Source organism: Macaca fascicularis, chromosome 6, assembly GCF_037993035.2.
Source record: "Macaca fascicularis isolate 582-1 chromosome 6, T2T-MFA8v1.1".
Taxonomy (NCBI): domain Eukaryota; kingdom Metazoa; phylum Chordata; class Mammalia; order Primates; family Cercopithecidae; genus Macaca; species Macaca fascicularis.
In genome coordinates this window covers 109,309,443-109,335,026 of record NC_088380.1, presented here as the reverse complement: position 1 = coordinate 109,335,026, position 25,584 = coordinate 109,309,443, and the positions used below count along the sequence as shown (strand labels likewise).

General features: G+C 35.4%; 1 protein-coding gene across 18 annotated transcripts in view; it reads right to left on the bottom strand.

Moving 5' to 3' along the window:
* Positions 1-25,584, bottom strand: part of PAM (peptidylglycine alpha-amidating monooxygenase) — a 278,511-nt gene that overhangs the window by 101,300 nt on the left and 151,627 nt on the right. For all 18 annotated transcript variants that reach the window (XM_005557444.4, XM_005557445.4, XM_065546598.1 and 15 more), the window contains exons 5-7: positions 15,145-15,232; positions 4,645-4,730; positions 2,840-2,923 (exon numbers count right to left, since the gene is read on the bottom strand). In XM_005557444.4, coding sequence (XP_005557501.3) covers positions 2,840-2,923; positions 4,645-4,730; positions 15,145-15,232 — 258 coding nt within the window. The remainder of the gene's footprint in view (positions 1-2,839; positions 2,924-4,644; positions 4,731-15,144; positions 15,233-25,584) is intronic.

The window sequence follows — 25,584 nt, the reverse complement described above, 5'->3', positions numbered from 1 at the left end:
ACTTTAAAATATCACCAATAGTTTTAAAACCATGAAAATACAAATCTTCCCTGACATTCGCACCAAAAGCAGTGCTGTGATTATATATATGTGTGTATAATGGTGTGTTTGTTTGTATATATATGTACTTAACATATATATTTAATGCATTTTTGATAATTAGAAGATATAATGATATAATTATTTTCCACTTCTAGGTGCATCTGGAGATAAGTATGAGATCACAATACAGAAGCTGCTAAAAGCAGAAGACATTCCTATAGTAAATCAGGCATATAGATATTCATACTAACTCTTTTTGGCATGAGGTGTGAGTGGGAGTGCAGTACACTAACTGGAATGTATTGAAGGAGTTAACGAAATGCTTCTATTTGTGGAATTTAAACATGTAATTAAAAAGACAATGTTATAACATTTTAAAGGAAAAAAAATCATCCAATCCTGCCTTTCTTATTCATCAACCATTTCCTTTTTTTCTTGGGCCTTACAATCCTGGTAAGCATACATCAATTTTATATAGTCTGTATTTGATCTTATTGTTGGCTATTTTTGTTGTTATACCATTTATGTAACCAATGTCCTAGTGAGGGCCGTTTGTGAACTTTCCAGTTTTTCATGTGCATGAATAACTGGGTAGATAGAGGTGCATTTTTAAGAAAAAAAAATCTTTCTTTAGGACAAAAGCCTAGTACAAGATTTTAATACTATATACTAAACCTACATGAAATGGTAAAAATGCTATCCAAAACATCATACTAAATTTATAAAGCCTCCTAAACTGCATCAGATTCATCTAAACACTGGACAATTTAATATCCATCCCCCCCAATTAATAAATGTAAAATGATATCTCATTATTTTAGTGAAATTTGATATTTTCCCATATATTTATTTACTACTCTAAATAAAGCTTTAGGGACCTGATAGTATCTACTGGATGAATTACATGAGTGAAGTTTTTGCTTACATTTTTATAATATTACAATAAGTTACATGAATTATAGCACTAGTAATCTCTTTACCTCATATATCTTTTCTTTTAGAAAAACTGTTCTTAAGAGAAAATAAAAAATTACTATTGAGAAGTTAAAGTTTCTCATCTGTCTCTTACAGCAAAGAATAATTAGATGTTTACATATTAAAATATCAGTACTTTTACTATCCCTAGATTAAACATAAATTATAAAACAAAATTAACTCCTTATAAGAAGTTAAATTAAATATTTTTAAAAACAAGCATATATCATGTGTTTTCTCTGGAGTACCAGTGCAGTATCTGTTAGGGATCCTTACAAAACTGAGGGGAATTAGATTGAAAAGTTAAGTCCAGGGTTTTATAGAGGGTAGAGATTAGGGTTTGAGAGAACATGTGCCAGTATGATGAGCTACTTTAGTTGTGGTGATCTGGGAAGGCCTGCTAGCCTTTTTTGAGGAAATTAAAGCCTTGTCAATACTTTGGAAGTCAGCAGTCTTAGTCATCTGTTCTACTGAAATCAGCATGGTCAATTTTTAGAGCAGATAATCTCTGTCTTTGTTCCCCAAACACAAACCTTATTTATTTGTTTGTTTTCAGCAAAACCTTCTCTCAGTATTACAGAGAGTTAACAGTTTATGTTCTATTCCAAAAAATGAAAAGTTATTTGTGTATAATTCAAAACAAATTTTTAATCTAAAAATAGGTTTTATTTCTAACTGAGGTTCATAGGCCGGAATATATTATGAAATAATATATTTATATATACATATTTATTAATATATTAATAAATGTATTATTTCATAATATATTTGATTGTAGAATGTTTTCAATGACATAAAAATCATTCTTTCAACACCCTTTTCCACAGGGAGACTGCATTTACTGTCCTCGTTCTGAATGCGGACAATCTATGGCCCTTTCTACCCCATGGGGCTTTCTTAGCAAAGGTCCTAAAAGGTATTTCATAGGCAGAGATGGTCATCTACTTCCAAATTTAGTTGCTGGAGAGATATCTAATGTGTTTGGAAAGGGAAATGTATCAGGTTAGTTAGAAACATAATGTTAAATTAGAGAATTCAGGAGAATATATATAAGTCAGCAAGACATAGTAGAAAAGCAATAAAGACAAGGAGAAATCTACTTAATATTTACAGTCCCATGTGAACCCGAATGCAGTTGGAGTTTGACTAAATGCAGCAGCAGGATTAACAAGCATTGACCTTGGTTGCCTTGGGAACAAGGCCCCTTCCTCATACCAACGATCTATAATAAGGAAAGGGGCATTTAAATAAAGTGCATAGAGATCACAGGTAGAGTAACATGTGTCTAGGGGAGTATTCGGCATTACCTAAAGGGTGGCTGGGGTCTGTGCCTTACAGTAGTGGACAGTGGGTGAGTTCATGAAGTGCCAGGTATGGATAGATAAGGAATCGACATGAGCCTGAGTGTTTGAGAACCTCTTTGGTATTGCAGAACCTATAGGCTTTCAGTGGCTTGCTCAGAGCAACATAAATATAAACAACCAGTACCTTCCTATGCTTTCCAACAGTGTTGCTTGGAATGATCAGAACTCCTAATAAGAGCAGGAGCAGGCTGATAAAACAATACACTAGAAGGCAAGAGAGTTCTATAAAGTCAGCATAAAAGAAAACACAGTAGCATGCACAGGTGCCTAACAGAAATGACTTCTAAAATAAAATTCATTCCTTCAACAGTTCCAAATTAAAGGAAACAAAAGCTGTTGTTCCTTAGTGGGCAGAGGGTGTGGGCAATTCTTTTTAAGATGTAGATAATAGTTTGTGCATGTATTTTAAGCAATATAGTACTGGAAGTTTTGCTTAGTTCCAACATTTCAAAACTTACCTCTAAAAGCACTAATATCCCCATAGTGTACCTGTAGTACAAAGTATTTACTTCCAGTCTCTCCTCCAACTCTGAATCCAACACCTAAAGATTTACAAAAAAGTTAATATATTAGAAATGAGCATCTAAAATGGAGTTACTCTCAAATTGCTGATCTATGAAATCCAGAGGGAAATAAAATAACATATAACATATAAAATTATATTATATGAAAACTGAAATAAACCAGACATTGACTGAGAATTTCTAATATAATCTGTCATTATAATCTCCTCAAAACTATGATGAAATTCTATTCATAGTTCCCACTTCAGAACTAGAGTAATCACACTTTAAGAGGACAGTTCACTCATTTTGAAAGAAACACAACAAACAAAACAAAATCCTGTCTCTATTGATTATTTAAAAGACATACATAAACCCATTCTCCCATTTTGCTTTGTATATATTCATATTTATTTTATGATTGAATATAGGAAATAGACTTCTTAGGAGCATTTAAGTGGCATTACTTGTCTTCCGCTGTGAAAAGAGGTATCTACAAAAATGGCTTTGAGGAAACTAGTTGCCAACTAGATTACTAAAGGCCATTATGTCAGTGAATTTTTGGAATTCGAATATTGTTAATAGTCTTACTGGTTTTTTTTTTTTTTGAGACGGAGTCTCGCTCTGTCACCCAGGCTGGAGTGCAGTGGTCGGATCTCAGCTCACTGCAAGCTCCGCCTCCCGGGTTTATGCCATTCTCCTGCCTCAGCCTCCCGAGTAGCTGGGACTACAGGTGCCCGCCGCCTCCCCCGGCTAGTTTTTTGTATTTTTAGTAGAGACGGGGTTTCACTGTGTTAGCCAGGATGGTCTCGATCTCCTGACCTTGTGATCCGCCCGTCTCGGCCTCCCAAAGTGCTAGGATTACAGGCTTGAGCCACTGTGCCCCGCCAATAGTCTTACTGTTAATAAAGCTTGCTAGTGAGCTTTAAAAAATTCACAGAGAAAATATTTACCGGCAGAAGTATACTTTTTTTTTTTTTTTTTTTTTTTTTACAAATCTCTTTTTTACAGATCTCCTCTAGTAATGTATCCAAATCTGTCAACAAATCTATGACAGACCTCCCTGTTAGTTTCAAACTTGTTTGGTTGCAGCTGCCTCATATGGAGAGAATTCTGAGGCTCATTTGAAGTGCAAGAAATCAGACATCATTTAACGATGCTGGCAATGAGTAAGGGAGGAAAGAGAGGTGCATGTGTACCACAAGATCATCCACGAACCAGGACAGACCTATTCTGTAACAGAACCACACACACCCTTTAATATTATGAAATATTCAGTTAATAAAACAGAATCTGGTAATACATTCACACGTTGGAAGCTATGTACAATTTAGAGGTGCAGTCAGAAAGCCATCTGAGGTCTGGCACCATATTAAATACCTAGGTTCCAAGATTGTAAAAAAATCTCTGCTGAAACAGCAATTTATTTAATTCCTAGCTCTCTTGGCTCATGAAATGTGTCTGCTGTCAAGAACCAATGTGCCTTAGGTCAAAGGTGGCTTGAGGTATCTATCCTTGGTTATTTTCTAATTTTATCTAAACTGTTGTGTGGGCAAACTACTTACCAAAGAGAGGCAGAGAAAGAGTAACTACCTAAATGAAACATTTTCAATACAAAGCAGGTAATGCAAGCACTTTTACTGTGAAGCAGCAATACAGAACACTGTCATCACTGGTTAGAAAGGATTATAATAAAAAGGACTTTGGAAACAGAAATTAGGCAGCTGAACATACGACCACCCAAGAGGCCTCTTACATACCTTTGGGGAGCCGGGTAGGGGGAGCATTTCTTGCCCAGGCATACAGAATATTGGCTTTATCTGTACAGGTTCCTTCATCACAAAACCTGAAGAAAATAAAAAGTAGTATAAATGAAGATTTAAATAGAAGTAAAATGCATAAATTGCTCCCCATGGTGGGAGGTGACAGGGGAACGTATTTGAAACCAAAGTACATCGATGTATCATCATTGTATGATATTAGCTTTAAGATCCTAATAAAGAGTGGGGCAAACAATTATTCCTGTGTGAATAAAAAGCCATAAAAGGGGAGACATTTTTTTGCCTGATGTGAAACAATCCTGTGAGGGAGATATATAATTTTTCCTTGATATGTTCATACATGGAATGTACTTTATGTAATCAGGTAGAAAAACAAGCATTACATAGACGGTCTGTATAAACCAAAGTTAATGCCGCAGAAACATGGACTAAAAAAAAAGTCATACACATTTCCCCTTTGGCGATCACTGTTGTCAACAAATCTGCCCAAAGCAACAAACAGTGCCTACCATCAGTAGGGTGAACAATACAAGTGTGTCTCTCTTAAAGAGTTATTTGTTTATTTTCTTTTTTATTTTTTGAGACAGACTTTCCCTCTTGTTGCCCAGGCTGGAGTGCAATGGCACGATCTTGGCTAACTGCAACCTCCACCTCCTGGGTTCAAGTGATTCTCCTGCCTCAGCCTCCTGAGTAGCTGGGATTACAGGTGCCCACCACCACGCCAAGCTAATTTTTTGTATTTTTAATACAGATGGGTGGGGTTTCACCATGTTGGCCAGGCTAGTCTTGAACTCCCGATCTCAGATGATCCACCCACCTCGGCCTCTCAAAGTACCGGGATTACAGGTGTGAGCTACTGCACCCAGCCTCTCTTAAGGATTCTTGATCTTATATATGCATGATCAAGTTTATGAATACTGGAATGCATTAATAAGTTGTACTGTGCAAGTTACTTAACTTTTTTTAAAGTTACATAATCTCACCACGCTTTAGTTTTCTCTCATGGAAAACAGGGATAATTAAACTTACATCACAGAGTTATTCTGTAAATCAAATGAGACTTTATAAACTTCAAAGTACTATTCTAGGGCAATGCATTATTTAACAAAACATTCACTTTATCTGAAGATTCATTGTTGAGAGAGAGTGTCGCAGGGTGAAAAGAGCACCCAGGCAGAAAGACATATCTGGAGTTCAATTCTAGAACCACCCCTTAGCAGCTCTGTATCTTGGGTGTATTTATAAGCCCTCAAAGGCCCAGTTCCTATATGGAAACCTCTGTGATAGGGCTGCTGTGGTGATGTGTATAAGGCACTCAGTGCGGTAGCTCGGATGTTTGGTAGATCCATGTTAATAGATGGTAGTATGTCTGACTCCAAGCCACACATTTTTTTCCCATTATAATATATCTCTTAGCTTTTTCTATTATTAAATTGGATTTAATCCAAACATTGTTAGGCTGCATTTTTGTGTTGCTTTTATTTATTTGTGTTTTGAAAACTGGGACCAAAAAAGGTGAGTCAGGCGTGTAGGCAGATCTGAAAAGCTTGAAGACTGTAAAGGACAAGGACAAATACAGCTTCTTGGGATGGAGGTTGGCTCACAAAAAAAAAAAAAAAAATGTACACTGCCCCTGACCTGGATGGGAAACAAAGGCAGACTGTGATAGATTCCTAAATAAGTTAGAAACTGAAGCCAGAAACACAGAAAGCACCCATGTTGCACATATGAAAACCACTAGTAAGACGTTCATTCAGACTCAGAGGCAGGGACTCTGCTCTGTTTTCTGCTTCTAGCCAGAAATGACGTTGGAGGATAGGCAATGAGTGCAGACAACTGTGTTGCCTGTCTGAAAAGGGGTGAGGAACTCAGAACCAGGAGGTCTTGATAAGGTTATGCTTAGCAAAATGATCTTGCTTCTATAAACCAGGCTGTAGAAAGAGATTGTGTAATGTGTAATATAAAAGACATCAACCAGTGGTTTCTTACTGTTCACTGTCAAACACAATACACTTATGATGACAGATCATTATCATGTAAGAATTGTACCTTGGAAGAAATGTCTGTGACATCCTTACGCCAAGTGTGTTAAAAGGCTCAGGATGTTGGATGATGCCCAAAAGCAAAATTTTCCTTCCTGGCCTCAGCTATAATAAAGAAATGATATTGTCAAATGTGATGAACTTTGTATCTCACTGCTGTGAGCTACTAAGATTTAAAGATTTGGGTGGCAATTTTCATAGCTTTCAACAAAGATCTTAAACATTACAAATGCCTAACACCCATGTGATGACAGTCTTAGGTTAAACAAGATAATTGTTTCCTCTGATATGGAAGTTGATTTTCAATGGATGACTAGAAAGAACCAGATTGAAATATAACAGAGAAAACTGGTTTAGTAACTTTTTCTAAGTTACACATTTGATTATGTCATTTGTTGGCTCAAAATCGTTCAAGTGCTTCCCAAAATGAAATCAAAATAAGATCCAAATCTTGTAGCATAACACGTAAGACCTGTCATGATCTAGATGCTATCTCCAGACAACAGCCCCTTTTTAGTCCTGTCAAGTTGCTTCTGGTTTCCAGTCTTCCTTATTCCCATTGCTCTCTTTGCCTGAAATATCCCATCCCAGCTCTCTGCCTGAAAAACTTGTATTCACTTTCTCCTTCAAGATTCAGTTCAAGCCTTCCTCCTCAGGAAAGTGTTCTCCGACCCCCACCCACCTTTCATTCCTTAACTACAGCACTCCTCATCCTAAGTGTCAGCTTACTTCTCTCTCTCCACCCAGATTGTGAGGACGTCGAGTACAAGTATGTAGGATAATATCTTCATGCTGAAGTCCTGTCATGAAACAAATGTCTGGTGAAACTTACCTCTAGGTGAGTTTTCAAATTTCCATGTACAGACACTTAAAGAGCTGAATTAGCTTAAATTGTATTGCACTCTCAACTTCATGTTATAATACTTTATTTTAAAAATTAGATTAAAAATTTAAAATATAAACACCAATAAATTTGAATTATTGTTTGCCTAGTTGTTTTTTTGTTTGTTTGTTTTGTTTTTTTAAACAAATCAGCTTATATAACAACACTGCCAGCAGGCTGTAATTTAAAGCTAAATAAGCTCAGAGAGTTTAAGTAACTTCCAAAGGTCAAACAGCTAAACCATGACTCAAAGCTCTGGCTGCCACAGTCCCTTCTATCTCAATTCTTGACACTGATTATGGGCAGAGAATATTATGTGGCGATAAGCTTTGATTACTACCGTCATCCTTGAACTAAGTTGAAATTTGCGCATGCAATTCTAAAATCAAATTTGAGATGAAATAAATTGTTCGTGACATATGCACAAAGAGACAATGATTTAATATTTTATTCTCTTATCAGGTCTGGTAAATAAGAGCTTCAAGGCAAACATTGGTTTAATTTTTAAAACCCTGTTTTACAATAAAAATATATTAAACTCAAGACTGAGTAAAGAATGACTCACTGGAGGACACCGGGGCATTGAAACTAATCCTGAAACTCAGTGGGAGGACTAAGAGGAAAAACAAGAGGGTGAGAGAACTGAATTCTATAACTGATAACATATCATAGTGGTAAACATTTCCATTTCCCATTTTAAATGAAAATGGCATATTTTCTCCATGTAAAATGACCAAAAAGAGAAAGATGGTAGAGTATATTTTGGCTTCCCAAAAAAGGACCTATGGAAGTAGAGGGGATTTGCACTATTCTTACTAGTAAAGAGGGCCTTAAGGCTGGGAAGCAATGTAACTCTTGATCAATGGCTGTTGTAATTTCAGGCCTCATCAACCAGGTTTCTTTTTCTTATCATTCTAGCAGCTTCTCCTAAAGGCTCCTCTAGACTAAGTCGATTAAATTGTGAAAAGGTTCACATAGCTCCCTTGTGGTTTCTTAGCATTCATAGTAAAAATGATGAGAATTAACATTTGAAAATAAAACTAGTCTGGATTCTTGGACCTTTCATATAGAATCCTTTTCACATCTAATCCACGGGGAAGCCATTCAGATAGTATGAATATTTTCTGACTGTGCCAAGCACTGAAAAGTGGTAGCTTGTCATTTTGAATTATCCAAAGACAGCATGACTGACTGTTAAAGTACTCTCTGGTTGTATCTGTTAAAGGCTATTTAAAAGCCAAGGTTACTCAGGGAAGATCAGAACTGATAACTCATTTCTTCTTTTGAGTAAAATAATAATAATAACAGTCATGCCCTCAAGTTAAATCTGTATAGCCTTAAATTCCAATTTTAATGCATTACATATCTAACAGAACCACAACCAGGAAAATTGATCTAAAGTTAGAAAGTTTTTTAAAGAAACACAACACAAAATCAATTGCATGAGGGGATGGTCCTTACCTTTCAAAATGCATTCAGTATGAGTCAGATATTCAAGTACTATTAACTGCTCTATAAACCCATAGAATATTTTCCCAAATTCAGACAATCCTATGTGAATTTCAATGCAATGGATAGACACTAACATAGTCATTAGAAGGATACATAAGGAAAAAGCAAATTAGAATGGTGATTAAGAAATACCAGCCTGATAAATAGCATCACAGAAACTACCCACTGTTCCTTTGCTCCAATAAGGCTAGACAGGCAGTAAGTCCATAAAAGTAGAGTGTGTGTCTGTTTTGTTCATACCAAATTCTCCATGCCCAACAAAGTGCTTGGCACATAGTGAATGATTAATACATATTTTATTAATAAATGAATTAAAATAATAGCTATCCCTTCTACATGTCAGACACTACACGAAACACATTACTTATATTACCTCATCTACCCTTCATGATGGCCCAATCAAGCTGCCAATGATTAGTGGCCCAATTTTACAGATGAGGAAACAGACCAATACAGCTAACATCATTTAACCAATGTTTATTACCACTACCAAGTAGCAGAGCTGAGATTTGAAACCAAGATATTCTGATTTCACAGTTCTGGATCTGTGCTAAATACAATGCTGCATTATAATATTGCTACTCTATTTAACATAAAGTACTAGTCTTGTGAGGAAAAAATGCATTTGTTTCTGTAGAAACAGTCAAAAGGGTTCCAACTATAACATTCTATTTTATTAAAGTTGACACTAGTCTACTAAGAATTGGGCAATTGCTAAGGAACTCCTGTTAACACCTTTAATCCAAGTACCTTAATATTATTAGCTAAGGAACATAATCATTGGTGACTAGAAGTTAGAACCAGAGACCAACTGTGTTTTAAAAATTGATCCATTATACTATCCCAATATGCAATATGATAGGAATCTATTATAATATTAAAGTGGAAAAAGAGAATGGATACTATTAATTTTAGCCTATCAGTAATTTATGTCTAAACACTGCTACTGCACTCAATGCCACATTTTACAGTGCTTAAAACAAGAGACAGTGTAGATTTGGGAGATTCTGTTATTTTTATTTATACTGACAAGGATGTTACACATATTTAACTTTAGAAGTTTCCTATGGCAGAAAAAAACAAAAAGGGGATTGCAGAAGACACAGTGAATCCTGCTGTATATAGTGTATGGATGACAGGGGCCAGGATATGGAATGGGAGCATAAAGACAGCATATGCAAATGCTGTTCTCAACCAAAGAATCATTATCACTGGGAGGGAGGCAACAAAGCTGTGGCCTTATTTGGAAAATAACATCACCTTTAAAAAATAGACGTTTAAATGAGTACCCAAGCAGGGTGTCTCTTATATAGGCTTCTATATACATATATATATATACACACACACACACATGTTTTATTTCCTTTTTTTTTTCTCCTCATCAGCAGCTGTAACCCTGTGGAGATAGTGGCATTTAAAAAGACACAGCAGGTGGTTAATAAATAGAAACAGTTGAAAGGGATTTAAGCTAAAGCTTCATAAGATGGTAAAGCACTACTGCTTTAGCTTGAGAATGATTCCCAGTTAGAACAGCTGGAAATAGCCTCATTTAACCAGCTGGGCTTTTTTTTCATCAAAAAACATCAAACAACCTGTAGAAGCCATCTTTGGTTCGTTAAGATTAGTTGGTCCTAAGTGTCATTAGAACTAGCTTTAAAATCAAATATTAATAAGAAGAACTAAAAATAATTTTAGCTATGCATAGAAGATCACACCAAAGTATAAGACTAGATACTTAAGAAGCCCACTAGCTTTAATCATCCAATATTTTAAACACAAAATTGTGGGGTTTGCACTTCCAAATTGTTTTAAACCCTACATCCTGTGCTCAGCAGAATAAAAAATGCACTAGCCTACAATCTCATATTTAAAAAAAGAGAGCACTCCAGAATTACCCCAAATGCCAACACAATTTGCATAAACAAAATATGATTTTCAAAGACTGAAACTGTAAGTAGCTTACATTTATTTAAAAAAATTATTAAGAGTAAAAACAGAATGAAGTAATTCATAGACTAGATGAACACAATATTTGAATTTCCAAGATATCCTCAAAATTTACTATTCAAGTAAATTTTTATATTTAAATTACCCAGTTTTCAGCACCTTCATTTCATTACTGACTAACAACTTCAAAAGAGCATCTACTCACTTAGAGCTTAGTTTAGGCTCATATTCAGCTAATAAATCTGGGGAACTTATGATTGTCATGCTTTGAATTAAGTCTATAGAACACAAATAAAGTGCAACAAATCATGCTATTGATATGCTTGCTCTAATCTTGGTGCTATTATTTTCTTTTGGTCCCTAGATGGGGTTAACTGTTTTCCGCCTCCAAACGCCTGGGAAGAAGGCATCTGGGTTACATCCGACAGGTACTATCGCCTTCTTTGCATGGGTCAGCAGAGCTGCTTCTTTTCCATCAGCTGGTCCTTATTTGCATCCTCTAGAGGTATGTTAATTTGGAATTGAGCACTAGGCCCACTCTAACTATAAAGGGACCACCCTACAGAATATTAAAAGGTTCAAATCTATGTACGCAATTTAAATGCACATGCATATAATTAACTAGACACATTGCCAGTGTGAGTTGCTAATTTGGAATGAGTCACAAAAGGCTAGAATGTGTGCAGATGAAAAAAACTTTAAAATTAAAATGACTACATAATGAAAACTGCTTCATGCTGTGTCTACTATTTTCATGTAAACTTAATATAACTGTAAATATATTTTAATGAACAGCAGAAAGAGGCAATTACAAAGAGCAAAGGAGGGCAGCACAACAGTGAAATATCATCAGAATAGCTCTTTGCCTTCATATTAAAAATGCTGCCTGAAGACAGAGGGTGAATTATAACTTCATAATTTCAGGGGAAACATGTTTCCTATATTAAAGACACCTATTTGCCAACCTGCTCACAATGAAAATGGAACACGAAAGTGAAAACAGGAGGAAATCCTAGCTAACAAACAGAAAAGAGGAAATCCGAGTTTGACATTTTGATGTTAAAATAGTTTTTTCTTCTTTCCTTGAAACAGCTTTGTATTTCCTTATAAGTTTCCCTAGAGTGTGAATGACTTCTGGTTATTTTTAAGCATCAAAAACTGTTATAGGTATCATACCCAAAATATATGTGAAAGTTCAGGAGTCTTCATTTAAGTGCTGTCTATATCTTACAATAATTGAATAGATTTGCAACTATAAAATGAGTGTGATCAATTCCATGACTCAAAAATTTTAGAAAAATAATGCAAGACTTTTGACACTAATAGATATTTGTTGTGAGTACTATAATTCAGATGACAGGATAAGATGTTAAACAGCTGGAAAATATCCACCGACTATCTTCAGGGCTGAGCCTGTGAGGCTGGGGGTGGGGAGTGGAAGATGTTTCTGTGAAGCAACTGAAAGTTCTGGCTGTGAAATATCCTGTGAGCTCTAATTCTTTAAAGTATAGATTTTGCCAAATATTGGAAGATAAATAATGTATACTATCTTTAAATAAGAATATAAGTCCTATAGCTGGGCGTGGTGGCTCATACCTATAATCCCATCACTTTGGGAGGCCAAGGTGGGTGGATCACTTGAGGTCAGGGGCTCAAGACCAGCCTGGCCAACATGGCAAAACCCCATCTCTACTAAATACAAACATTAGCTGGGCATGGTGGCACGTGCCTGTAGTCTCAACTACTGAGGAGGCTGAGGCAGGAGAATTGCTTGAACCCAGGAGGTGGAGGTTGCAGTTAGCTGAGATCGCACCACTGCACTAGAACCCGGGTGACTGAGTGAGACTCTGTCTCAAAAAAAAAAAAAAAAGAATATAAAATATATATTTTATATATATTATATATAAATATACATACAAATATATTTATATATATGTAAAAGAATATATATTAAAAAGGTCTGATTGTGGAAGTCAGAGTCATTAGAACAGTTTTACTTAATGTATGTCTTCTAGTTCACTCATTGAAAAGATCCTACTTTTAAATGTTAGACTTAAAACACTTTGGGCTTGGTTAAAAGATGCTGAATAACAGTACCAATTGTCCTTGTTTTATGATTATAAATTCAATTATAACAAACTTACAGATTAAGTGGGACTATGGGATACAAGGCAAATATTTTAAAATCCATTTAAAATGATATGGGTATAGTGTTATTAAGAATTGTAATTACTCAATGATGCAACTGACTGGCAAAACACGGTGAGCTGCTTGCTTGAGGTGAGTCAAGCAGTGCACACACTTCCAACTCCTAGAAATACTGCCTTTCCAATCAGACTCATCATTTGCATGCAATTTATATTCATAGAATTATGGAATTTTAGAGCATAGAGAGGCTTTATAAATGGCCTAGTATAAGTCTTTTGCTGAAATGAAGACAAGAACTCCATTCCAGATGGGCTGAATAATCCACCCAGGGAATCCAGCAAGTTAGTTCACTGCTTTTTCATTCTACTATGTTGACTTTCAAGTAATAATTTTAGCAAAATAATATATGTAACAATTACTCTACTCAAAATTTCTGTTTTCACTTTCATTTATATTTTTCTTTGAAACTTCTCATTCCCCAATGTGGAAGATTTTTGGTCAATATATCTTATATATTTAATTTCAAAATAGTTTATTTAAGAATATTAATAAATATTTTAAAGGGGCCAAAATGAGATGTTTGTTGTATTCCCTTAACATGAGAACAATGAGCTATGCTTGGCTCATTTTAGATAATTTTTCCTAACAATTAGAATTGGAATAGCATTTAAGTGTCGTTTTATTTTCTCCCTCATTCCCTTAAACCAAGGTGCAGCAAAAGCAGACTTTAAATCCTTCTAGCTATTTTGAATGAGTCTAACTCAAAGGTAAATATTGGTAATTTCAGAAGAAATAGTTTTAAAGCATAAAAACCAAAGGATGTGATTTACTGAATAAGATTCAGGAAAAACTGTCACAGAATAATCTTTTAATCCCAGAATTTTATTTACAAAAATTTACTGAAGAGCATAAACGGGAATGTTGATATTGAAGGGTATTAACTGTGATTTGCTGACTCCGTTTTGACATAAACCCAGTCACGTAAGTTGGGTTCCTATGTGGTATGTTCCTTTCATCAAATAACTTAAGCCTATTAACAAATGCTTTGATGGTACTTGGTCCATGGAGATTTCCACTAATTGCCCTGTGCTTTTAACAGTTCCAAATTCACATTATATTGTTATTATAAAAATGACAAGAGAGCAGTTGCTGCTTGACTCGCATCAGGCTAATGAATATTAGGATGCGTACAGAAAAGTTCATCAGTCTACATGATTATGTAGGGACAGGACCTCAAAACAGATTCCTCAACGCAAAGCAAAGCACACCAGTCATTCTGGACTATTAAACGTGTAACAGTGATTCTGGGTCTACTTGAAAAATAAGAAGCTTAAAACCTGTGGCTATTTTCAGAGTTTGGTGATCTTCAAGAATGCCAAAGAACATTAATTAAAAATTAATGTCAGAGTATCAATAATCTAAATTTTCAGACTTTCTTTACAAGCCTTATGCACCTGGACATACTACTGTATAACAATATACATATATTTAATGTATTATATTAATATAATATACATATATTTAATCTAAGATGTTTTATTTTAGATTCAAGGGGAACATGTTACATGGTATATTGTGTAATGCTGGAGTTTGGGCATATTGAACCCATCACTCAAATAGTTAACGTAGTATCCAATTGGTAGTTTTTCAGCTCTGGCTCCCTTCTCTCCCAGCCCCTTTTGGGGTCCTAGTTTCTACTGTTTCCATCTTTATGTCCATGAGACATATATTTATTAAGTCAGTGACAAAGGCTGATAGATATGCTCCATAGCAGACCAAATAACTGTGATAAACCATGATAACCACGTAATGCTAATGAACAAAGTTCTTTCTCTTAAAATGTTCTGCCTATTTATTAACCAGTTGTGAAATACTTGCACAGATACACTTTGTACCTGTAAAACACATTTTCTACACCCTTCTATACTGTAAAGCCATTATCCTTACCAGTAACTTCCAGTGGATGAAGGCATATTGCATCCAAAAAGTAACATATGATGGACAGTATCCATGCTGGCTCGAGGCTTGAAGTCAACTGTTATGAGAAAATAATACAGGTATGTGAATATAAGTTACACTTCTGTGCACCAAAGTCACAAAATATATATTTGAACAGTTCAAATACCTGTATAACAAAGATGTTTTGATGCTCTTGGGATCAAGTGCCCTGTTTGTATAAATTATCTTATTAAAGATAAGCATGACTTGATAATATGATTAGAAGAATAAAAAGGAAAAATAGTAGGCTGAATATCACACCCACATACACACACACACACACACATACATATTTTTTAAATGGAAGACCTCTTTTAAAGTAGTGAGGGCATTATATGGGTATTAAATGAAATCTGCAGCCTATGTATTCACAATATATTTCCTTTCAGACTTCAGTAGATTGCTGAATATCATAAAACACTGCACACCATTGTAGTGAAACAGAAACCACAGTGAGTGGTCAAAATATGAACACAAAAATTCATAACAGAAATTTATGACCATCTTAGAATAACAACAGTACTATAGTCACTGGGATATATATGAAGAAGCAATTTACCAGGAAAGAAAAAGAAAAGTAGAAAAAGTATCTTTACAAAAATACAAAAGACATAAAATTACTGTCCTGAATAAGCATGGTATACTTGTTAAAAGATATCAGAAGTTATACAATGACATTTCTCGTTTTCTCCCAATAATAGTTGTTGAAAGACATTAAAATAAACAAATGCATAATCGAAAGAGAAAAAATTAAAAATAAATTATATTATTATCTATGAACTCCCTTTCCTAGTGTGGGTTTGGCTCATCCCTTTTCATTCTCATCAAAATGCTGTCCAGTATGCAGTAGCAGTTCATGAGTCACCTTTGCACATACAATATTAAATAGCTCCAAACTGATCTTGAATCTCAGGTGTGTGCAAAAATGCATCTTTCAGCTATTTTGGTCTGTTTGATAAAATTAAGAAAACATAACTTATTGCTAGAAGGTGTATGTGAGACATTAGTACTTATAAAACAAAACAACAGCAAAAAAGTTCTACATCAAACTATAGCACCATGACTGGCAAAGTGTGTCTGATAGAAAACATAGCGCTATGTGCCAAACCTACTGTATGCCATCTTGGCTTACCAGTTTCAGAGGAGACAAATAAACCTTTCTTTTACTGCAATGAAAATAAGAACTTGAAGCCTAAAAATTAAATCTTGAAGTTTTTATACCATCATTTAAAATATTAATGAAGAGAGAATGGCTGGAAAATGGACTTGCTATAACTTGAGGCTTGGTTTTCTATTACCAAAGAATATAGTAAGCCTAAGAGATGAAAGAAGATGCTTTGGAAGGAAAGAATCACTTGGAAGTTACAACCATTCACAATTCATAGAAAGTCCCTATTGTCACGAAGCTGAAGTTTGTTAGCAAGAGAAACAGAAGAAATAAGAAGGATTCTATATCTATAGACCACTGTCAAGTTCACTACAGGATTTCCTTCTTCCCTTCCAGAATCCTACCAGGGATCTTTCCTGGGGCAGAAAGAAAATGGAAAAAGTCCTGAGGTAGGAGTACTGGTCTTTTATTCACCTTGATTTTATTTTGGTATATGATACAATTTTTAATCTTATATTCATTTTTATTAAACTGCTTATATTACTTTATGAACATCTATAACTGTTGTCTAATTGTATCCTCCTCCTCCTCCTCCTACCTTTTTAAAAAAATATTCCCTCTGCCAATCCTTGAGAGGTTATCTGACCCCTCTGCTTTTTCAGAACCTGTGTAGATGACTACATGATTTCTTCCCCTCGGAAGATCTTATTACGGGTGGATAAATTTCCTACGACTGAATCATTCTTAGAATTTTGGTAATAAGCCAACATGGCCAAGTGCAGTTCATTCCAAGAATTAAATGGTTGGATGCAAAACAATGTTTCAAGCACCCGCTAAAAATTCAGGTGGAAGTATCCAGCAGAGAGTCAGAATTCTGTGACTCTTGTTCAAGAAAGAGGTCAGAGAATTACATATTTGGGAAGCATTAAAAAATTGAACCCTGAGGCTGTGAGGATGGATGAAAGTACCAGAAAGGGTAGCAGGAATCACACAGAAGGCTCAAGACAGTTTGGAGAAAGCCCAGGGCTGTCAGGGTCTGTTTAGGAGACACCAACAGTATCGTTTTTATACTAATGCAATGTGTATGCTGCTGTGAAACAAGGCAAAGACATTTCTGGAAAAATAAGGAGCTATTAGTAATTTTAAAAAATGAAATATTAATAAGCAAAAGATTCAGGTAAGGGCAGGGAAGAGAGCTGTTGATAAAGGGATAGATCATAAAAACAACAACATATAATCTCTAGCTTTCCATGAGGAAAGAAAGAAAATAGTTTGCCTGGGCCCTTGCTTATATAAGAGACTCTTCTAACTGTCCTTTGTAAAGGGGGCAAATCTTAATTAATCAAAGTATAACTTCTCTAAACATTTTCTGATTTTTTTCTCCTTCTGACATACATTTTTTCTGACATACATTTTAAGTACCACTTATTTATTTGCTCTACTTTGAACTCTAGGTATGTGTTTAATTTTTGCTTCTAAAATGAGAAACAACTCTGTCTTTAAGTAGTAGAAAAAGAAAATTCTTCAGAGTTTCCTTTCACAAAAACATATTCTCACTGACTCACATATTCCTCCAGAAACTCCAGATCTAATTTAAATGCTAAGTATATTAGAAGTACACAGCAAAAACAAGCAACTAACCATCTTTTATCATATCCTAAAGAAAAAGTAAAATATCTAAATATTTATATAATTATAGCTCAAAGTACAATTCATTGCAAGTTGAAATGAAAACTACCTCCAGCAAAAGGAATGTCAAATCAAAATGTAAATCTAAAATAAACAGTAGATGCCTTAAAATAAAGCAGCGCTTGGACAATTTCACTGAAGGGCTGCTGCCAGTGGTGGGGAGCGGCAGGCTGGGAAAAGATTAGTCTGACAGGTTCATTTCAGGGGTTTGCTACATTCCTGCTGATTATGCCTGGCTTTGCAAAATAAGACCCCACCCCTAGTGAATTCTAGGTCTGCTGGGCACGAGACACACATAAGACTATGCAGGAGATGTCAACAGAACACAAAATAGAATATGGAAAAATACTGTAGAATGACATCTTAAAAAGAAATGTCTCTTTTCTTTTTCACCCATTATACACCAAAGAAATAAAGGATCCAAGGGGAAGAGAGCTAGAGGATAATAATGGAAACAACTGCATTTCAGTGTGCGATTCTGACAGGCAGAATAAACAAAGACAGCCTTGGGATGGTGAGAAACAGTGCAAAACACAGCCTCAAGAGAATGCAAAGGAATATTATATCCGATAAGATTAAAAGTGCCACTGACTCTTCTAACTCAATATTACGATGACAGTTGCTTAAGTGGAAATGGTACTTCAGTCTCAATGGGAGCTAACAGTTCAGATTGCCTGATGTATGAGATCAGGGAACATTTTATAGGCGAGTAAGTCCTGGGAATGAAGTATCTTTGAAGGACTAAGACTCCAAAAAAGTGACTCACACACAGTAATTAAAGGAAATCTGATGACACTGAAAGCACACAGGTCGGAGGATTTCTCAAAGGATAATGTCATCTGAAATGAAAGACCTGAAACTATGTGTGTGGATGACATGTTGAAAAGAGAGATGTCTAGGTCTAAATTCCGGAGTTCTAAGCAAAATTTCTCCACACTGCATGGGGTTGTTTGGGATTTATGGGCTCTTTTAAGTAACATCAGACTATAATCACGGCCACGAAATTCTCTAAGAACGTGACCTAGGGGAGAATGTCATTTAGTTCTCCATTTTTCCCTTCCAAGCGGATATCCAAGTCTGCATGTCAAATTTTGATTCTTCTGCCAGACTTAGGACATGGAAAGATTCTGAAGAACACACATAACCAAGTAGAGAAACCAGCAATATTGGAGATATTCTTGTATATATAACCAGCTCCAAATTACCATTGGAAATGGCAGGAACAATTCTTTTTAGCTAAAGTATTCAGTAGAGGAAAAATAAGACCACAGATAATTAACCTACTAAAAAAAAAAAAAAAGAACTGACTTGCAAGTTTGGATCTGAAGAACTTTGGCAATCTAGAATTGTTGCCTATATATATATTAGGGATAACCATTGTTAACTTTCTTTTTTCCTCCCAATGTAATCATGTTATACACTGTAAATAGCTTAGTTTGCATACCATGGGTATTTTTACATGTTATTAAACAATTTTCTTAAGCAGCCATTTTTAGCCTGGGCTTTAAATTATAACCTGTGGAACTTGGTAAAAATACAAGTGCCTACAGTCAATCTAGACCAGTCCCTCCTTGCCTCCCCCATCAACATCTCAGTCAAATCTCCAGCACTTATTCCCAGGTAAGTATATCATTTAAAGGTTTCACAAGTGAATCACCAGTAATTCTGACTATAGTTCCCATTTATAGTGATGGAATATACTCTATTATGTGAGCATAGTCTGAGTTTATCAACTCATCTTAGTTAAATTGGGATTGTACTGCTCCTTTAAATGTACAGGACAAACAGTAAAAGGTTTCTTTTAAAATAAATTCATAAAGAATTTCTAAAGATAAAAATTAGTTGATATTTTAGAATTACTTTATTCAAGGAGACCACTGAAACTCTGTATTATATTATGTAATTTTAGCTGTATCACCCAAAATCATTTTAGTGCTGAGATCTGAGGCAGGCATAGGAATTCTCTAGCAATTGTGTTCCTATCAATGATAAAGAGTCAGTAATCTAAGACTGTTTGTGATTTCAAGCCATATTTAATATTGAGAGAATTGGGAAGGTGTGAGGTTCAAGAATATATAATAAAAAAGATATGTCATGATTTAAAAAAAAACATAAGCCCTAAAATCTTACTATCAACATTGAGTTTAGGATACAATCAACCTTACGGTTCATAATCTTGCAGTTTAGCCAAAAAGGTACAGACAAATGTAAAGCTCACAGCACCATAGTCTATTTTCCAGCATGTTAAAAACCCACCACAATGGCATATTACATTATCTCCCGCAAGCTTTCCCCATAACCATGAAGTAATTCTGTACTAAAATAAAGACCTTTTCCTTGAACATTTTTAACCAGAAAGCTTAATAGTGAAATTGTCATTAACTACTGCTAGTATGGACAATGATGCACCATTGGTAAAGAATGCTGGCCGGGCGCGGTGGCTCAAGCCTGTAATCCCAGCACTTTGGGAGGCCGAGACGGGCGGATCACTAGGTCAGGAGATCGAGACCATCCTGGCTAACACGGTGAAACCCCGTCTCTACTAAAAAATACAAAAAACTAGCCGGGCGAGGTGGCGGGCGCCTGTAGTCCCAGCTATTCAGGAGGCTGAGACAGGAGAATGGCCCGAACCCGGGAGGCGGAGCTTGCAGTGAGCTGAGATCTGGCCACTGCACTCCAGCCTGGGCGACAGAGCGAGACTCTGTCTCAAAAAAAAAAAAAAAAAAAAAAAAAGAATGCTTATGGTGGTTTATGAGGACTTAAAGCTGCTGCCACCAAATTATCTAAGAAATAAGACACCTGAGCAAGCCTATATATTGAACATCAATTTCAAATAAAACAATCCTCACCTCTGAATAAAGAAATTTCAACACACACAAAAAAACTAAATTTCTAAATGATATATCTTTTAAAGTTAAACTCTATGATATATACCAAGGAATCAATAAATAGACTTCATCAACCAAGCTTATGCAAGATTAAACAGCATAAGCTTCACTAAGCCCTGTTTTTGTAATGTCATTCCTATAATAGTCCACTATTAATTTCCTACAGAATCAAGCCCATACCCTTCTTCTAGCCTTTCAGGGCCATGCATAACACTGTGCCAGTCCTCTAGCTCACTACATTTCCAATATGGCAACCTTTACATCCTCTCCTCATTCTCATCAGGCAGCCCCCTCACTTAATAATCACAACTACTAACATTTACTGAGGGCTTTCCAGGTGCCAGGCACTCATTTGCTTCTCAAAGACCCTATGAGTCTGGTTCTTTGTCCTGCCAAATAGGTGAGCCTTCAGGAAAGAGAGGCGAAGTAATTTGTCCCCTAGTAGTATAGCTAGAAAGTTGTGAGGCTGGGATCTGAATGTGGAGTGTTCTGGCTCAGAGCTTGCTATTTTTGTCACTATATGATACTGTCTCTCATACTTGTGCCCAGTGTGTTTGGGCTCATACTGTGGGCCACTAAAATATTCACCCCTTCGCATATTCAAATAGGTCATCTTCAGAGGTCCAGATGAAATCCTGCGTACCTTCATCATGAAATTTTCTCTGACTAGACCAACTCATAGTGATCTTTTAAGGGTTGACTACTAAAGTAGTTCCTGCTGAGGAGGTGGTAGGTGGGGGAAATGTAGCATTTTAACATTTCTGCATTAAAATAGCTATATCAACATGTCAATTAATTTCTGGTGATCATTAGATGTACCTAATTGAAGACATTAGAAATGGTTCCTATTCATCTCTCACTGTTTTTTTATTACTTGAGAAAAGCTGAGGAGATGTTGGGTGTTGTCAATTTGGAACCATGTGTATTTGGGTGACCAAAGGATAGAAGACATTTAAGAAATACTCTGAGAGTCTGAGACAAGGTATATAGCAACAACTTCTCCTACATGATTATGACCAAGAAAAATGGGCTTTATCTACTCATCAAAGACCTCTACTATATATATCTTATTTGTGTTCTTCATCATAGCTCTTTCCAAGTAGCTTTCACTAAGAAACTAAGCGTTTTTCAGGGTGATTGGTGAAAAATACTCAGTGATCATCTGTGAGACAGAGATTACTCATTATTTATGTCGGAAAGAAGTCCTAGTTGAAGACAGAAGAGAAAGGATACTTAGTCAACTAACTGGAAGCAGAAAGGTAACAGAATGATTGCATGGGGATGAGGACTCACACACATGTACACACACATATGCATAAGCTACTCCCCTCTATTTGCTGCTGCCAAAGCCATAAAACATGGATATACGAGCAATGTACTCTGCCCAGACCTCGGTCTTTATGTCAGACTATCTAGTGACCCACAAGCATGATCAAAATTGAATTGTTCATGCAGTTCTTGAAGTATCCGAACATCATTTGATCATGTGCTTTGTTTAAGAAATGTCATATTTGGAACTACTCAAATCTAACTGTGCAATTCTGCAACAGAAACTGTTCTACATTCAAGAGAAAAGCCCAAGAAAATGAAAAACAATGAATCATTAGATTAATTTTATCTGTTTCTAAATTCAATGGCTTCTAGCTCATTTGTGTAGTGCAATTTGATAGATAGGGACCTGTCATCATTCACTAAGGAAAAGACACAATTATTTACAGGTCATCCATGTGAGGGAAAGCAAGTGGATGAAGATGACAGTCAAATTTCTTGGCTGAGTGGGCTGCTGTCAGAGCCAATTCCTCCGAGTGTCTGTAAAACACCTTTTAGACAGCACCACAGTTCAGTGGTCAAATGCAGATATTATTATACTTTCACCCATTCAAATTCTATGGTTTCTTATTAAAACAACAAACAAAAACAATGCCCTAGGGAAAGCTATAATTTCGTTCAAAATATAAAACATATTTTTATCTTCATCACTGCATTTCTCTAAACACCTACTGTAATTCACATTCAATAGTTAAATACAGATATATAAACACATCATACATGCTATATGTTCATATGTAAATATAACAGGCATATATACATATGAGTTCCATGATGACTGTGATGGTATTTGCTGAAAATTTAGAAGTATGTTTAAGATGGGTTATATAACTAGCATATAAACATAAAGCCAAAAAGTGAGTTATTCAAATCCAATTTTGACTTTTAACACCATCAAGAGAGTCTGTCCTAGTTCTAATAAACAATGTAAATTGTATTGATTTTTGTAATTTTCTTCAGAAATTAGAAAAGTTCAAGGAGAAAGTCCTTTTTATATGTTTTAACACTTTTATTCTTGTCTACAATTCTACTAGCCTGTGACTTCCTTAAACACGCAACATACTTCATATCCCTATTACCCAATAACTCACATGCAGCAGAATTTTAAGTTTGCTGAATTAATGCACAATGGCTTTTCATAAACACAAGCAAAACAATGATTCCTTATATTAGAATATAATTCAAGGTAAAAAGGTAAATTATCTACTATTTGAAATGTTGAGTCAGAAAATGGCCAAACAAAATCCCTTTTTAGTGTTCACTCATGTATTCAGCAAGCAATTATTGAGTCAGTGCCATATCCTGTTGGAATACAAAAGTTTAAAGAGGCACAGATAATGAAAACAGAAGGTATAAAATCATTAAATGTCTAAAGGAAAGAATAAACAAACAGAATGACTATGAGAAATAAAAAATAATTTAAAACAGAAAAGAACGAACAAAGTATTATGCGTTTTTACAGCTCTTCATTTGCAACCATGTCTAATCTCAGGATAAGGCATCCTGAGATCAGGAATTTGGGACAATTCACAAAAAGGCTATAGCTTCTGTTAGTCACCAGATGCCATCAGAATCCGTTAGAATGGAAAAAGCCTAGGTTACCCTTTAGGCAAAACTTTCACTCTGGGAGTCTGGAAAAGCTATGTACGGTCACTCTCCCAACATATAACTATATATCCAAGCCCCTTTCCTTCTACAAATCTTTAAATCTCCACGTGTACTTGTTATTTGTTTTGTAAGATGGTTTGAGGTTTACTTTTCCTTTGGCAAAATTGGACAGAGTGTATCCAGTAGGGAGTGAAGGTAAAGGAATGAAAGAATAATTGTATTTGATGTGAGGAAGGAAGAACGGTGCTGCTCTTGCTATATTTCAGCTCCACCTATGCAACTGATAACTTTGCTCATTTCTTCCTTTGTATCACTATCCCCACACCCAAATCTGAAGTACGACTAGGTTAATACACAGCTAGTAAAAAGCTTGGGCAGATTCCTTAACCTCTCTGACTTTCTGTTTCCTTTTCTGAAAACTGGCTTAGATATGTTTAGCTTTCAGTATCTCAGTGTCTGGCAGGCCCTTAGTAAACAACGGCAGGTAGTGATGATGGTCATGGTCTAGACATTACATAAATGAGAATGCCATACAAACTAGTATCTTGGCACCTGATTAAATCACAGATAGAGATGTTTCTGTCTCTGTTTCTCAAGCTATGAAATGAGACTATCTATACAGGATTGTCCTAAGAATTAATGAGATAATACATGCAGAATTTCCTTTACTTACTCTTTTATATAAATGATTATTTGCTAATTGTCCCTAGTTTTCCATTTTCCAGTTCTAATTTGTCTAGACTTAAACTTCTGTGGTTGCTGAATTATGTAAACAACAGTAACCACAAACCACCTGGGCATAGTTCATTAAAGGACTCACACAGAAGATGAAACAACCCATTGTGAATAGGGAACAAAAAGTTTCAGTATTCATGCAATCCTCCAAGTAATAAAGAAAGGAAGAAATACTGAAAATAGTTATTAATCTTAGAAGACCTTTTAAGGACCTTAGAACTTGGAACAGTTTAATCTTAGAAGAAAAGTGCCTAAGAAAGTATGAAAACATTTAGCACTCTGGTTCTAATATAGACCTTTATGTGTTTCCTGTGAATATTTTACTTGACTGAATATACTCACTTGTATTTTTTCATTTTAAATTATGTGAATGTAAACACATTTATAGTAGGAGAGCAATAACACACAGGATATATACTTATAGTCCTTACAGTCACCGGTTCAAAAATCATATACTACCACCAATCTCCAGAAACAAACCTATTAATGTGAGACATGTAATACTGCTGTAACACAAGACTACCATATTTACACAGGGGTGTAGGGTGGCCTTTTCTTCATACCTGGTGTGAAAACAGGACTCAAAACAACCCCTTCAGGGTTGGACAAAGAAAATATAAATTAGGAAAGAAAAATTCATGTAAAATTCCTTTTGTGAGTGAATATTATGTTCTCCTAGATCACCAAGTATGTGAATATGAAATGAAGGAAAGCTTTATGGCTAGGATTTTAATTATGAATTTATGTCCTAAATAATATTTAGTGTTACTCAAAGCACTACAATTAGAAACTTAAATTATTTTTGTCTTTAAAGATAGTTCAGGATATGGGAGCACTTGGCTTCCTAACTTTTTCTCGGTAATGTCCAAATATTATACAAAACAACCTCATCAGTGTTCAACTTTGTATGGTCTTTCGTTCTTAGGAATTAGCTATGCAGCAAATTTTGTTGAGAGTGTTACTAAAGGTTGTATTTTCTGTTGTGATTGCCACCAACGTATGTGAATAAAAAAATGCACATTGCTCTGGCTT